This window comes from Hypomesus transpacificus, chromosome 8 (genome assembly GCF_021917145.1).
Source record: "Hypomesus transpacificus isolate Combined female chromosome 8, fHypTra1, whole genome shotgun sequence".
Lineage (NCBI taxonomy): Eukaryota > Metazoa > Chordata > Actinopteri > Osmeriformes > Osmeridae > Hypomesus > Hypomesus transpacificus.
The window spans coordinates 2,017,854-2,032,539 of NC_061067.1; the positions used below are offsets into that span (position 1 = coordinate 2,017,854).

The 14,686-nt window shown below is 41.7% G+C and overlaps 1 protein-coding gene across 1 annotated transcript; it reads right to left on the reverse strand.

Annotated features, from left to right (window-relative positions):
• Window positions 1-3,599: 3,599 nt before the first annotated feature.
• On the reverse strand, window positions 3,600-14,090 carry LOC124470176 (myosin-7-like). The gene is made up of 38 exons (XM_047023943.1): window positions 13,904-14,090; window positions 13,302-13,510; window positions 12,994-13,137; window positions 12,751-12,907; window positions 12,640-12,667; window positions 12,442-12,547; window positions 12,255-12,347; window positions 12,098-12,161; window positions 11,846-11,944; window positions 11,632-11,735; window positions 11,415-11,553; window positions 11,032-11,150; window positions 10,658-10,807; window positions 10,385-10,555; window positions 9,955-10,267; window positions 9,801-9,865; window positions 9,463-9,668; window positions 9,206-9,329; window positions 8,983-9,119; window positions 8,647-8,902; window positions 8,310-8,552; window positions 8,057-8,233; window positions 7,806-7,951; window positions 7,635-7,725; window positions 7,157-7,546; window positions 6,934-7,060; window positions 6,707-6,825; window positions 6,432-6,628; window positions 6,144-6,327; window positions 5,900-6,065; window positions 5,687-5,811; window positions 5,291-5,599; window positions 4,950-5,153; window positions 4,569-4,865; window positions 4,329-4,433; window positions 4,127-4,222; window positions 3,910-4,044; window positions 3,600-3,730 (listed from the first exon to the last, which is right to left on the reverse strand). Exons 2-38 carry the CDS (start codon window positions 13,500-13,502, stop codon window positions 3,710-3,712), a joined length of 5,808 nt encoding a protein of 1,935 aa, XP_046879899.1. The 5' UTR covers window positions 13,503-13,510; window positions 13,904-14,090; the 3' UTR covers window positions 3,600-3,709.
• Between the last annotated feature and the right edge of the window lie 596 nt (window positions 14,091-14,686).

Below are 14,686 nucleotides of genomic sequence, written 5' to 3' on the forward strand. Positions count from 1 at the left end.
GACTGGTAGTTTGCTGTCCCGGATATTATTGTTTTCATTAAAGCATTACAGTCTTGCACTCAATGGTGTGAGTCGCATCTCATTACAACTAGGATTGTTTCAAAGTCAATACACGTAAAACAAAAGGCCTATAAGGCGTATTTGCTGTAGATTAATATATATTAAATCAGTCACACATTAGGTTTTTTTTGGTACTGGTCTCTACTTGGATAATTTGTAGAAGTACTTGCTTCTGGAAAAAAAGACACTTGATTTCAACCCTTCACATTGGGAAATTCCAGTTAACTAACTAAATTGACTAAGACCAGTCCAGGGGCGTGTCCAGACATTTTTGATAGGGGTGGCACCAGGGGTGGCCCGCCTCTGACTGGGCATATAGCCAATCATATATTGGGGTGGCCAATCAGATTTCAGGGGTGGCCCGTGCCACCCTAGGCCACTCCCTGAACACGCCACTGGGCCAGTCTCGATGAAACAATCTGAATTTTCTCACCTCAAGGTCAGGTGAGACGGGAGTCAGGTGGCTGAGCGGTTAGGGTATCGGGCTAGTAATCAGAAGGTCGCTGGTTTGATTCCCGGCCGTGCCAAATGACGTTGTGTCCTTGGGCAAGGCACCCCACCCTACTTGCCTCGGGGGGGATGTCCCTTTACTTACTGTAAGTCGCTCTGGATAAGAGCGTCTGCTAAATGACTAAATGTAAATGTAAGGTTTTATGGTGTGTCTTCATTCTTTTTCCACTCTTTATAAAGGGTGGTGTATGGCTCCTTAATGGAAAGAACTCATGTGATTATTATTGTAATTTATGTTGTATGTTCTATATTTTGGGTTACTGGTGTGGATCTATTAGACATAAAAGGCTTGTTTTTAACGTGCGAGTGAGGGCAAACAATGGTAGAACTGACATAGAAGGCATGGTCCTTTGTAACTACTAATTCAGCAACTTGAAAATGTTTTGATAAAATATGAGGTGGCTTCGTGGTGCTACTGGCAAATGTCTGAAACATTAGCTCCCTCCTCCACAGTAAAGTCTCAGACCTCTGGAGGACCCAGCTCTGTGCATGATTTACCATCTACTGACAGAAGATGTGTAGTGAAGTTTTTTCATTAATGATTTTAAAGATGAGTTTGTGAATTTTTGACTGATTTCATGATCAAGCAATAATGCACAACTATATGCAAAAAACTTTTTGCATATAGTTGAGAGGGTTTCTTGGTAATACATCATTTTTGAGTTTATTTTTCGTGCTGCCAAATACAGATTTTAATTGGATATCTATGAGATATTTCATGATGTATGGTGTGAACATACCTCAACATTTAATCCGTATGATGCATATACTGTACAGCTGTCCTTGTTTGTTTACCATACAAGGTCACTACTGTGAATTGTAACCAAGAGTGCTATTGTTAGGGTACCCTTACATCCCATCTTGTTGACATTGCATTGTTTTCTTTCTCTTTATCCTTGAGGATAAAGATAACTCTGTGAAATAGTTGTTAGATTCTTTCAATGGAGCGTTAAGTACTGTGACACTTAAAGGCCAGCACCGTGGTGTGGAGAAGGGTGTGTCAGCAGATGCATGTCTGTGAATGTCTCAATGCACATAAATAGGTTTAACACAAGGAACATGACACCCTCATTGTTTGATTCATGATCACCCTAGAAAAAGTAATTGTATATATACATATATGTTTTGTTATTTACTGCAATTAGCAGAAAATAATGTCTCACTGCTGGTTTTATCCATTTTTTAAAAATGTTTGTAGATAATCTTATGTTGTTTTGCATCTATTTAATTCTACATTCTAAGTCTATTTCCATATAATTCCACTAAAAACTCATGTATTTATTATTATTTTCAGTTTATGATTTTTCAAGTAATTGTGATGACTAATAATGATTAGGCAGTATAATGACCATTGATAGCTACCTAATTATAATATCCGTAGATCTGTTTGTAAATTTGTGGGAATTAAAATATACGTTTCTAAATTAAGATATGTAGGCTAAGTCATTTATCTTCATTACATATGTGGCTAAATATTTGTCTTAGATTGTGAGCAGAAAGGAAATAGAACAAGGTGTTGAGGCAAGGGCCAGTAGGTCTTCAATTTACAAGTGCTAGTGTTAAAGATCAAGATAGCTGTCAGGGAAAGTGTGATCTTGTCTACAAGGTGTTAACACAGTTGCAGTCAAGTTAAGAGTTACTTCCTTCAAGACCAATTATCCTATATAGCTGAGCATTGACCACTGCTGTCTGCTGAGGGTCCCTTTCACTCTCAGCTGTCCAAGTGTCATTTGAGCCTTGACATACATGAACACATGGACTAACCTCAACCCATAGGTTGATGACCATCTGTCACTGTAGGTTGACATACTCTTCCAGGACACCTGCCTTGCCTCCCCAGACTGGCTCACTAAGGCAAATGGTTGAGGAGAGGGTGAGTGAAAATGCTTAAGGATGCAGGGGTACTACTACAGTATATTCTTCAGGAAAGCAGAATGTTCCAGTTTTACTAGGTCATTTTTTTATTAAAAGGCAACTGAACTACTGTATTGAATGACATGGTTATTATAACTCATTGGATATGATAAAGATTTGCTAAAACAAATGCATTAGTTTTAGCCCAAAATCGTTTTTTGAGCATTATATACATATTACGTTGGATTTGCTGAATGTATTTAACTATGAGTATTATTATATTGAACTTGAATGTAACAGTTTTGTACACATTTTTGCAGAGAATTTTGATACTAAGGTCCAATCCCAAAGTCACCCCTAAACCTAAAGGCCTGAACCCTCACAGACTTACTTAACATCACCTAGTAAGTGATTGAGTGCAAGAGATTGCAAGGGCTTTAGTCTTTTTTTGCAATGGAATTTATCATCAAAGGACAACCTACACACTGGCTATATTAAGCATCAGTGAGCTTTGTGTTTAAACTTACATGTTCACTTTTATTTCTAACTATGTTTTGGCCAGGGTTGGTTGCTTCCATGCTTGTTTGTTTACTATTCTTCTTCTTTCTTGTCTTATGAGGCGGGTTTGCGGGATTTTTTCTCGATTCCGGGATTCCCCTTTCACGTCACAATGCTGTGAATTGTGGGCAGTTCCCTTAGCTAAAGTCTGCAAAAATGTGGACTCATGAAAAAGGTGCATACAAGGCTCAAAATGTCTGCCAAAGAGCCCTCGCGCACTTGACGTTTTGACTGTGGGACAGCCCTAAGCTTTCACAGACTTTGTGAGAAAGCGCTTCAAAGTCTGTGTTAGTGGACATTGGGATTGGGCCTTTACGTTCAAAACTCCGGATTGATTCTCCAGTCTTTTCTGAGAGAAAAAGCCGCTCAGATTGATTCAGAGCATGCACAGATACGGGGCAGTCACAGACGGGTCCGTTGTAGTGAGAGAGAACGCGAGCGGGGCAAGAAGGGGCTGGGCAAATCAGTGGGTTGTGCGCAAATTTTGCTATATTAAACAGTTTAAAAACAATTTATGAGAAAAACTAGTTGTAGTTTAAAATAGTTGGTTCTTGAGAGGTTTATAGTGAGGCTATAGTGTTAGCGCTGAATACATTCGTACAAAGTACCACATGAAGGAGAGTTGCCATTGATACTCTTTATTCTGTAGTTTCAGGTACATGAAGAACAAAGGGAAGGCTAAATTACTACAACAGTTTCAAGATGTAAAGACGTCCATCCGAGAGCTTCACTCTTCATCATGTCCTTTCTGATGGAGAAGATGCGGGAGATTAAAACAAAGTAAAATATTATGCAAAATCTGCTTAAATTATAAACAATTGTATTTATGTAGCGTTCAATGGAAAGCAACTGCCTAATATTTATTGTACGGAAAATATTATCAGTGTAATTATTTTCGGAGGAGCTATCAGTCCGAGACAAACTAACCTTTGATCCTGCATCACGACTTTTGGTTCGCAATTTGTTGACCTGGGACTCAGCAATGTCAGCCCTCTCCTCTGCTTCATCCAGCTCATGCTGCAGTTTACGGAACTTGCCCAGATTAGAGTTGGACTGTTCCTCCTGAGAAAGACAATGAGAATAATTGTAGTACCTCAGGCAAACTGAAATCAGATAGGCTTCTGAGATCAATATTTCTACTCACAGCCTCCTCTGCAGTTCTCTTGAAGGACTTGACCTTCAGCTGCAGTTTGTCCACCAGGTCTTGCAGACGGCTCAAGTTTTTACGGTCCTCCTCAGTCTGGACCATGGCAAAATGGAAAAATAATTAGGTTCCATCTTGCTTTTCATTCTCTATGCTCTGATGAAAGAACATTTTACAGATGACAGCAAGAACGACTGTATACCTGGTAAGTGAGCTCCTTGATGCGTCTCTCATATTTACGGACTCCTTTCACTGAATCACTGCTCTTCCTCTGCTCCAACTCCACCTCTGTCTCCAGCTCCCTCACCTGGAGGAAAAGGATACCAAGTTGTTGACAGCTGTGAACCTGTTTTCCTTCAGGATCACGTTTCATAATCTTAAATCCTTTGTTGGAAGGATTGAATAAGGTACCATAAGTTACCAACCAGCCTCAGACACTCACCCTGGCCTCCAGCTTCTGGACCTGCTTCTTGCCACCCTTCATGGCGATTTGCTCAGCTTCATCCAGACGGTGCTGCAGGTCCTTGATGGTCTGCTCCATGTTCTTCTTCATGCGCTCCAGGTGAGAACTGGTGTCCTGCTCCTTCTTCAGCTCCTCTGCCATCATGGCAGCATCAGTGATGGCCTTCTTGGCTTTCTCCTCAGCATTCCTGCACTCCTGCACAGCCTCCTCCACTTCATTCTGAAGCTGGGAAGTGTCACCCTCTAGCTTCTTCTTCTGGTTCAGCAGGCTGGTGTTCTAGAAGAGAAAATGTGTTACGTTTTTTTATTTAGAAAGAATGCAATAACCTGTTTTAACTGGTGTACTCCATCAACATGTTACCTGAGAGTGTAGCAGCTGAACCCTCTCACTGACATCCAGCAGTTCCTGCTCAGCCAGTTTGCGGCCTCTCTCAGTCTGCTCCACCATGGACCTCAGCTCATCCAGTTCAGCCTGCAGCAGATTGCTACGTCTCTCCACAATGGCAATGTTCTCCTTCAGATCATCATTGCTACGAAGAGCATCATCCAGCTGCAGTTGGGAGTCCTGTCGAAAAGATATTGGTTGTTTTCATGTAAACATGCACTTCATTATCTTTGTGGCTGTAACCACTATGTCAGTAAGCTGTCAGTAAGCATTGTGATGTTTAGAAAGAAAGGATACTTTAGGTCCAATGTTTTTACCTTCATATGTGCATGGAGGCCCTTGAGTTGCTTCTGGGCCTCTGCTGCCTGCCTGTTGGCCTGGCTGAGCTGGATCTCCATCTCATTGAGGTCTCCCTCCATCTTCTTCTTCAGCCTGAGAGCCTCGTTCCTGCTGCGAGTCTCAGACTCCAGGGAACTTTGCAGGGTATCCACCACTCTCTGCTGGTTTCTCTTGGCCATTTCCATCTCCTCATCCTTCTCCACCAGTTTGCGCTCAATGTCAGCTTTGACCTGGTTGAACTCCAGCTGAGCTCTGAGAATCTTGCCTTCCTCGTGCTCCAGGGAGCCCTGTATCAAAGCCATTGATTTTTAATATGTATACTGTTGATGCACTATGTTTTCCTAAATGCAATTACAGTTGAATAATAGTCTCACCTCAGCCTCCTCCAGAGCAGTCTGGATCTCAGCCTTCTCCTGCTCCAGCTGTTTACGAATCTTCTCCAGCTCATGGATGTTCTTTCCACTCTCACCAAGTTGCTCAGTCAGGTCAGAAATTTCCTCTGTTGACAGAAACCCATTCAGTTTAAAAGAATGTCCAATGTTGATTGACAATGTAAAGACTTCTGCCAAGTTTGTTCATATCCAGACCTTGGAGGTTCTTGTTCTCCCTCTTCATGGTCTCCAGATGATCCAAAGACTCTTCATAGGAGTTCTTCAGTTTGAACAGCTCAGTGCTGAGGGATCTGGCCTCCTTCTGGGCGCTTTCCAGCTCAGTCTGGGACTCCTCATACTTCTGCTTCCACTCTGCCAGGACCTGGAGGAGACACAAGCAGCATTAATGAATGGTGCTCTGTATTTCTACCCGGATTCTCTTGAAGATCCGTCACTGTACCTTGTCAAAGTTTCTTTGCTTCTTGTCCAGAACAGCAGCAGCAGCATTGGATCTCTCCACATCCACCATGAGATCTTCAATCTCATTCTGGAGTCTGTGTTTAGTCTTATCCAGGGAGGAACATTTAGCATTGACAGCTTCCACAGCCTCTTCTGCATCTTGCAGACGCTGAGCCAGCTTCTTCCTGTTTGACAGAAAGTAAACTTTGTATAACTTTATATAATCCTAGCATGTGGTACATTGTCCTTTCTGAAGTGAAGCACTGTTTGATTGTGAGCATCTCCTTACTTGGCCTCTTCCAGCTCCTCGGTCCTCTGGATGGCATCAGTTTCATACTTGGTTCTCCACTGAGCCACCTCAGAGTTAGCCTTGGACATGCTGCGCTGCAGCTCAGCCTTGGCCTCCTGCTCCTCCTCATACTGCTCCCTCAGCAGCTCTGAGTCATGGCGAGCAGACTGCACTGCATGGGCTAAAGCATTCTTTGCCTGGAAAAAGGTAGACATAATATCGAGGGTGGACCATGATTATTTCTGGAAGAAGGATAATGTTGTAACTGTCCATACCTTGACTTCCTCCTCCAGTTGTCTTTTGAGATCCTCAATCTGCTGAACATTAGACTGTTTTCCTCTGGTGAGTTGGGAAACCAGAGAGTCCTTCTCCTCCATTTGCCTAGCAAGTTCACCTGAAAGAAAGGAAGAAGAAGAAGAAAAAAAAAATTCCACCCGGGAAAGTCAAGAAAGTAGCAGTGGTATTTCCGTTGAAATGTAATTACAATCTACAGTTTTCTTACCATTTTCAGTTTGAAGCTTTGCTTTCTGCATGGTGAAATCATTGATGGATCGCTGTCCCTCCTCAGATTTAGTCCTGTACTCAGTCATCTGGTCTTCAAGGGTTCTGCACATTTTCTCCAAGTTTGTCTGTTTAAAGAGGTATTCAATTGGCCATCAGTATATGCAGAAGGCTACTTACATACACCTGTTAGTAATTCCTAACTTCTCATATTCACCACTCACTTTGGACTTGACGATCTGCTCCATGTTGGAGACCACATCGTCCAGCTCCAGCCTGAGCTCACTCTTCTCCTTCTCCAGCTTCTGCTTCACTCTCTGAAGGTTGTCAATCTGCTCCCCCAGGTCGGCCACACTGTCTGCATTCTTCTTCCTCAGAGTGGCAGCTGTAGCCTCATGCTGCAGGGTAGCCTCTTCAAGGTCTCTGCGCACCTTCTGGAACTCTGCCTCCCTCTTCTTGTTCATCTCAATCTGGGCAGCAGTGGCTCCACCAGCCTCCTCCAGCCTCTCACTGATCTCCTCCAACTCTCGGGCCAAGTCTGCCCTCTGCTTCTCAACCTTGGCACGGGCAGCTCTCTCAGCCTCCAGCTCTTCCTCAAGCTCCTCAATACGGGCCTACAATGTAAGGATTTCTGATGAGATCAGAGTTCAAACAGCTGGTATCCTACAAGGAAGCTTTAACCATACAGTGCTATTGACTAACCTGCAGCTCCTTCAGTTTCTTCTGAAGCTGGGCACCCATGGCCTGCTCATCCTCAATCTTGCTGTTGAGTTGACTTATCTCAAAGTCTTTCCTGTGGAAAATATACACATTATAACCCTTTCTTTAAAAGTAAGCATTGTAGTGATACAGTCCTTTGGGTTATAATCTCACTTCTTCAGTCTCTCCTCCATCTGCTGTTTGTCGTTCTCCAGGTCCATTAGGCTCTCCTGGGTCAACTTCAGGTCTCCCTCCAACTTCCTCTTGGCTCTCTCAAGGTCCATTCTTACCTTCTTCTCTTGCTCCAGGGAACCTTCAAGCTGGTTGATCATACAAGTGGAATATCATGACGAAAATCATACACCTTTGTTGTACTTGTAACTTACAGTAACACTTGATGACTTGATACTCAGTTTGATACTCACATCATCAACCTGCTGTTCCAGCTTGGTTTTGGCCTTGGTCAGAGTGTTGACTTTGTCCTCCTCACTCTGAAGGTCGTCCAGTGTCTGCTGGTGAGCCTCCTGGAGAGCTTTCTTTTCCTTGGTCAGCTTGGCAATGATTTCATCCAGAGCTGCCATCTCCTCAGTCAGGTTTTTAACCTGAAGTCATATAGTGTAGGTATATTTTGTTCTCACTTTTACTTTAATCTCCTTATCAAGTCAAGTTGGTCTTTACCTTGTTCTCCGTGGCATGCTTCTCCTTCTCCACTTTGGCCAGAGTGAGTTCCAGATCATCAATGTCTTTCTTGAGTTCTGAACACTCATCCTCCAGCTTCCTCTTCTTAGCAGTAAGCTCTGCATTCATCTCCTCCTCATCCTCCAGTCTTTCAGTCAGCTCCTTGGATTTGGCCTCAAGCTGGATCTTGCTCTTGATCAATCCCTCACACCTCTCCTCAGCATCTCCCAGACTGTCTTGTTCCTGTGAAGGGGATCAAATAGTTACAACTCCAAGAAAAATGTGATTTATGTTACGTACAATATTATACTGATCAGCTGTTGTAGCTGTCACTCACAGTTTGGACTGCGAGTTGAAGGTCGTTCTTCTCCTGGATAAGGGAGACCATCTTCTCTTCCAGCTCCTTCCTACGGGCTTCAGATTTAGCATAAGCTTCTTTAAGCTTCAGGAATTCTTCCTTCATGTTGGCCATCTCTTTCTCAGTCTCAGCTGAGACAAGCAGAGGCTTGATCTTGAAGTACATCTTCATCCAGGGCCAATTCTTGACCCCCATGAAGGCACGAACGTTCCACTGGATCACAAGCAGGGCATCCCTGATCCCAAACAGAATGATCCTTTAGCTTACTTTCATTCACTTCAAACACATTTGTGTAGTAACTATAGAGAAAACTACCTGCGTTCAACTATTTTCTGGAACTCAATTCTGGCAAGCAGACCACGTGCTCTGGACTGGATCCCTGTGATGATGAGAGCAAGACGGTCGTCTCTCATCTCCTCTAGAACACCCAGCAGACCAGCCTTGAAGAACACCTGATAAAGATACTCAAATTATACGTTTTCATGCTGCGCATTGAAACTGGGTGTTTATGCCAGCCTCTCATTTTCAGTAGATTTACCTTGGTGTGTCCTAATCTGTACTGCTCATGGTCAATATCCAGACTACCCAGCAGTTTTTCTGCTGCCTTCTTGTTGTCCATAAACGCTCCCTCAGGGATAACATTTGGGTTTAGGATGCGGTATCTGAATTTAATCATACAGTTTCAAAATATCAGTAAAGTACACAGATGTAATCTAATACAATGATCATAAATTCTCGACTTACATGCCAAAATAATGTGTATCTTTTTATTATTATAATACATATTTTTTCCACCTTTGTTTGAAGTCACTGTATGGAATCCTGTTGGGGAATCCCTTCCTGCAGATTCTGATGCCTTCCAGCACACCGTTACAGCGCAGCTGGTGCATGACCAGAGGGTTCTCCATGGCCCCAGGAGTCTTGCTCTCATTGGGGATGATGCAACGCACAAAGTGGGGATGAGTAGACCTCAAATTGGTCATTAGTTTGTTCAGGTTCTCCTGTGGATAGAATGATTTTGAACAATCATACTATTAGAGTTTTTGTATTAGATAACTTGAATTAGTGTTCTTATCTATTGTAAAGATCATCATCATCACTGTAACATCTTGAACATCCACACACAAACTCACCCTGTGCAAAGCAGACACTGTCTGGAAAGAGGAGCCTTTCTTCTTCTTTCCTCCTCCCGTCTCAGCTGTCATGAATTAGAAGATCAAATATATTATCATCATTATTTTTTTTTATTTTTTTTTTATACATGATTAGATGTATTATTATATTTACCAGCAGAGTCAGCACCAGCATATCCAGCAAAAAGCACACCCAATAACTTCAGGCTTGATTTCTGGAAGAGTCCGACTACAGTCTCATTCAGAGGGTCCTTGTTCTTCACCAGCCAGTTACCAATGTTGTAGTCAACTGTGCCTGCATAGTGAACCAGGGAGAAATGGGCCTCTGGTCGACCTTTTATAATCCTGGGCTTCTGGAAGTTGGCAGTTTTTCCCAAGTGGTTGTCATACAGCTTAGCCTTGAATGTGGCATCGCTGGCTTTGGGGAACATGCACTCCTCTTCAAGGATGGACATGATACCCATGGGCTGGTGACAGAAGTTACAAGTAACAATTAGAAATTTTGGATCTTGTCATTTCATATCATCTGCGTTCACAAGACAACTTTGATGTGATTCATTTTGGACACATCTACACAGACCAACCTTTTCAATGAGCTCAATGCAGGCTGCCAAGTCCATGCCAAAGTCAATGAACTCCCAAACAATTCCTTCTTTCTTGTACTCTTCTTGCTCCAGCACAAACATGTGGTGGTTGAAGAACTGCTGCAGCTTCTCATTAGTGAAGTTGATGCACAGCTGTTCAAAGGTGTTGAACTGGAGAAGAGATTTACAGTTTTAGTGTTCTTGTTGACTGCAAATCTTACTAATGTAGAAATATCCGTAATGTGCACATGATCCCTTTCCCCAAAAACTCACATCAAAAATCTCAAAACCAGCAATGTCCAGCACACCAATGTAATGCTGGCGAGCATTTTTGGTGTCAAGGGTTTGGTTGATTTTCACCACCATCCACAGGAACATCTTCTCATACACTGACTTGGACAGAGCACCAATGGAGTAGTACACCTGTAGAGGAGGGTATAATAAATTGCATTAAACATGGATCAATATGAACATTTGTATAATGGACAGAGGGATAATTTTTATGGATGTTAATCCAACTTTGTCCAAAAACACTTTATACATCCATGTTTTTAAAGGTCACAAGATCTGATTAACATTATTGCAAGGCTTCTATTGAAACTTCTCTCAAACAAAGTAACTGTGATTACTATTATCTTGAGACTAACCTGCTGGACACTTTGACCTTTGGTGACCCACTCATTTCCTACTTTGACCCTTGGGTGGCAGAGACCCTTGATCATGTCAGCAGAGTTCAAACCCATCAGGTACGCGACTTTGTCGGTATCTGAAAATGCAGAGGCAGGGATTTGTAAAACATAGGTTGTAGCTGGTTGGATATAGCCCCACATTTTGGTTTTATGTAATCTTGTATTTAACTAATTAGGACACATTGAGGTACAACACATTTTGAAGGTTTGATATTGCTGATAACAAATTTCACATTTGAACACAGTGAACTATTTCACAATGATTAAAGACCATGCCACACACAAGGGATTCAAGTGTTAAACAATATGATAGTTTTAATATTTGAATCATTAAAAGTTACCCTCAGTGCCATCTGCCTCTGCCTGCTCCTCCCTCTGCTTGTTCTTGAACTTCATGTTGCCCATGTGCATAATGGCACCAGTCAGCTTGTAAATGCCGTTCTTCTCCTCTTGGGTGAAGCCCAGCACATCAAAGGCTTCCTATTGTAAGGTAAAACATGTTTACATGACATTTGTACATATACTATTACAGTAGATTGATACATATGCTTCACTTACATCAGTAGCCATTAGCTCATCAGAATCATCAATAGATGTTACAGCAATCTCTCCTTGGGAGATGAAGGCGTAATCATAGGGGTTGCTGGTGATGAGCAGCATCTCTGTAAATAAGTATTTAAACTTCAATTATTTGATTGGGTTGGTTAGATCCACAGTAATCAATGCATGAGCATTAATACTACAGTACATACAATGCTGTTTATATACTGACCCAGCAGTTCTGGTTTCTTTTGAGACAGGATCTGGTAGAAGATGTGGTAGTCTCTCTCAGCCTTGAGCTGGAAAGTGACACGTGACTTCTCCAGGAGATCTGTCAAAAAGAGAAAATATAAAACAATATGAAACATTTGCTAGAATCCAGGATTTATGAGCATGATGTCATTGACTTTGATGATTTGATCAAACCAGTCATTTTGTATTAAATACAGCATGATTTTGGAGACAGTAGTCGTAAACTACTCACATGTTTCAATGTCTGCGGATGAAAGCTTCCCACTCACTCCAAAATGAATTCTGATGAATTTTCCCTGTAAGTGAAGAAATTGTACCCTCACTGTCAACTGGGTGATATAATCATGTTGAATATAATGCATTTAAAAACATGAGTGAAGAAATCTTACAAATCTGGAGGAGTTGTCATTTCTGATGGTCTTGGCATTACCAAAAGCCTCCAGGGCAGGGTTACACTGGATGATTTGATCCTCCAGGGTGCCCTAGAATCCAATGTCAAATACAATGTCAAACTATAGCAAGTATTGATAGTATAACTGTAAATTAATATTGTCTTTGTCAGGATTACAATGTTACCTTTTTTTCCTGACTTGCGTCCTTCTTTCCACTCACAGCTGCAATGCTGGCAAAGTACTGGATGACTCTCTTGGTGTTCACAGTCTTTCCTGCACCAGATTCTCCACTAAGAAGGGATAGTAAATGCACAGTATGAAAGAGCCAGATACATACCTATTGTATGGCCAAGTTAAGTCATGTAGGTTTTTATGCACTTACGTGATCAGGACAGACTGATTTTCCCGGTCTGTCAAGAAAAAGGCACATTTCCACATTAATGTGATCAATTTGGCTTCATCAGTATAAATGTATTAAAAGACCATGTTTTACCTGACAGCATGTACTGGTAGGCATTGTCAGAGATGGAGAAGATATGAGGAGGAGCTTCACTCCTCTTCTTGCCTCTGTAAGCATTGACAACTGACTGATCGTACACTGGCAGCCACTTGTAGGGGTTGACAGTCACACAGAACAGTCCTGAGTAGGTCTGTGTGGGAGGAGAGTATTTTTACTTCTTTAATGATCTTATTCTACTCAGTAGGAACCTATTTGTACGTTGTTGTTGTTACTCACGTAGATCATCCAGGCTGCATAACGCTCTTTGAGGTTAAACAGCACAGCAGGCTCGTGCAGGAAGGTGAACATCGCCATGTCCTCAATTTTATCAAACTTTGGCGGGTTCTGGGGATGGACGTCAACCTCCTTATGTGTTGTTGTCTGGAAATTGTTAAGTGCAGACTGTAAATTACTTTACTGTTTGTGACCTTTTGGATTATTAGAAATTACCGTAGACTTGATTTATTGTTTCCCATATACTTTGGAAGAATATAACAGTTGTACAATCAGCTATTTTTATTTATTAATAATTGTGTTGTGCTTACCTTCCCAAACTCAGTTTCAACAGTGACTTTGTCCCCATCTCTACTGCTTATTAGTGCCTTGACGTACTCAACCTCTGGGTCAGGCACAAAGCAGTTCTTCTTCATGTCAAAAGGACGAGTCTGGGCCTCCAGACGTTCCTTGTCTGACTTCCTCAGAAAAGAAGCTGCTGTCCCAAACTCGGCCATCAAGGCGTCCCCCATTCTGAAATCTGTGGCATGAGAAAAATAAACAATATTATCTTCATAAAATATTAGTCCCCCCCACGATAGTTTAACAAACTGTTGCAGTATATTTTAGATGAAGACATTAGGGCTATAGTGAAGACCAATTTCAGTAGCAGTCCAAATATGGTCTTTCTATACCTTGAAATCCTATAATAGCATGTAAATGTAAGTAAAATGAAATATTGTTTCTACAATATTCAATGCACACATAAAACAACAACAAAAATAACTTGTGTTCTAACACGTTACATAACATGAAGTATGTTCGAATAGTGACTGTTGATACTATTTCAACAGCTCTAAATCATTGTTCAGTCTTTGATATTTCTTTTTATGCTTTAGATTCTCTCGATAAATTTAATTTCAACAGTTCTTACCTGATTGTTAGGCCTGGATTTGTTCAAAACTCTTGAGAATAAAATAGATATGAAGAAGAATCAGTCTATTGACCAGCTCATTGTTTGCAGATACACTTTGATAATCAGCTAAAGACAAATGGTTCTTTCATTGACAAGTTTCTTTGCTCTGTCTCTTATGTTCTTACCCTCAGGTTGCCTGCTCTCTGTCTCCTCTCCAGCCCTGCAAGCCTGTTTATGAAGGGTACTGTTCAGCCCTACATGGACAGAAAACGAGGTAGATTTAAAAATGATTTCTTTATTTGGGGTAGAGGGGTGCTCCCATAGACCTATGAGGCTCATTGTTCCAAGAGGCTATCAGGGGGGCCAGGGGGAGGAGTGACCTGACTGCTTCAAAGGCACCATCCTTTTTAATGACACCTAATAGGGAGTTTTACATCGTAAGGCAGCTTCATGATGGGAATACCAAATGTCAGAGCTTATAGTTTCTAATCTTCACTTTATAGGGTGTGTTTTGCCGTTTTCCAAAATGTTTTATTATTTCTTTGCATATTGAGGCAGAGAACTGCCACTGTCCCTCTAAGAAAGCCAAAGTCCTTCAATTCAGTCAATGTCAACTCGATTGCCATGCTCCATCTGGTTGGCTTGGCACAGTTCCCATAAATAATAATATTTTAGCTACTCATAGGAGGTAGTCACATGTCAACCCCTCTCAAGTAACACGTTGAACTAATGAACATTAGATCCTTGTTAAATGCAGAAATTAACAAAGTGTTGTTTTTGCTGGTCAAGATGACAGTCAGT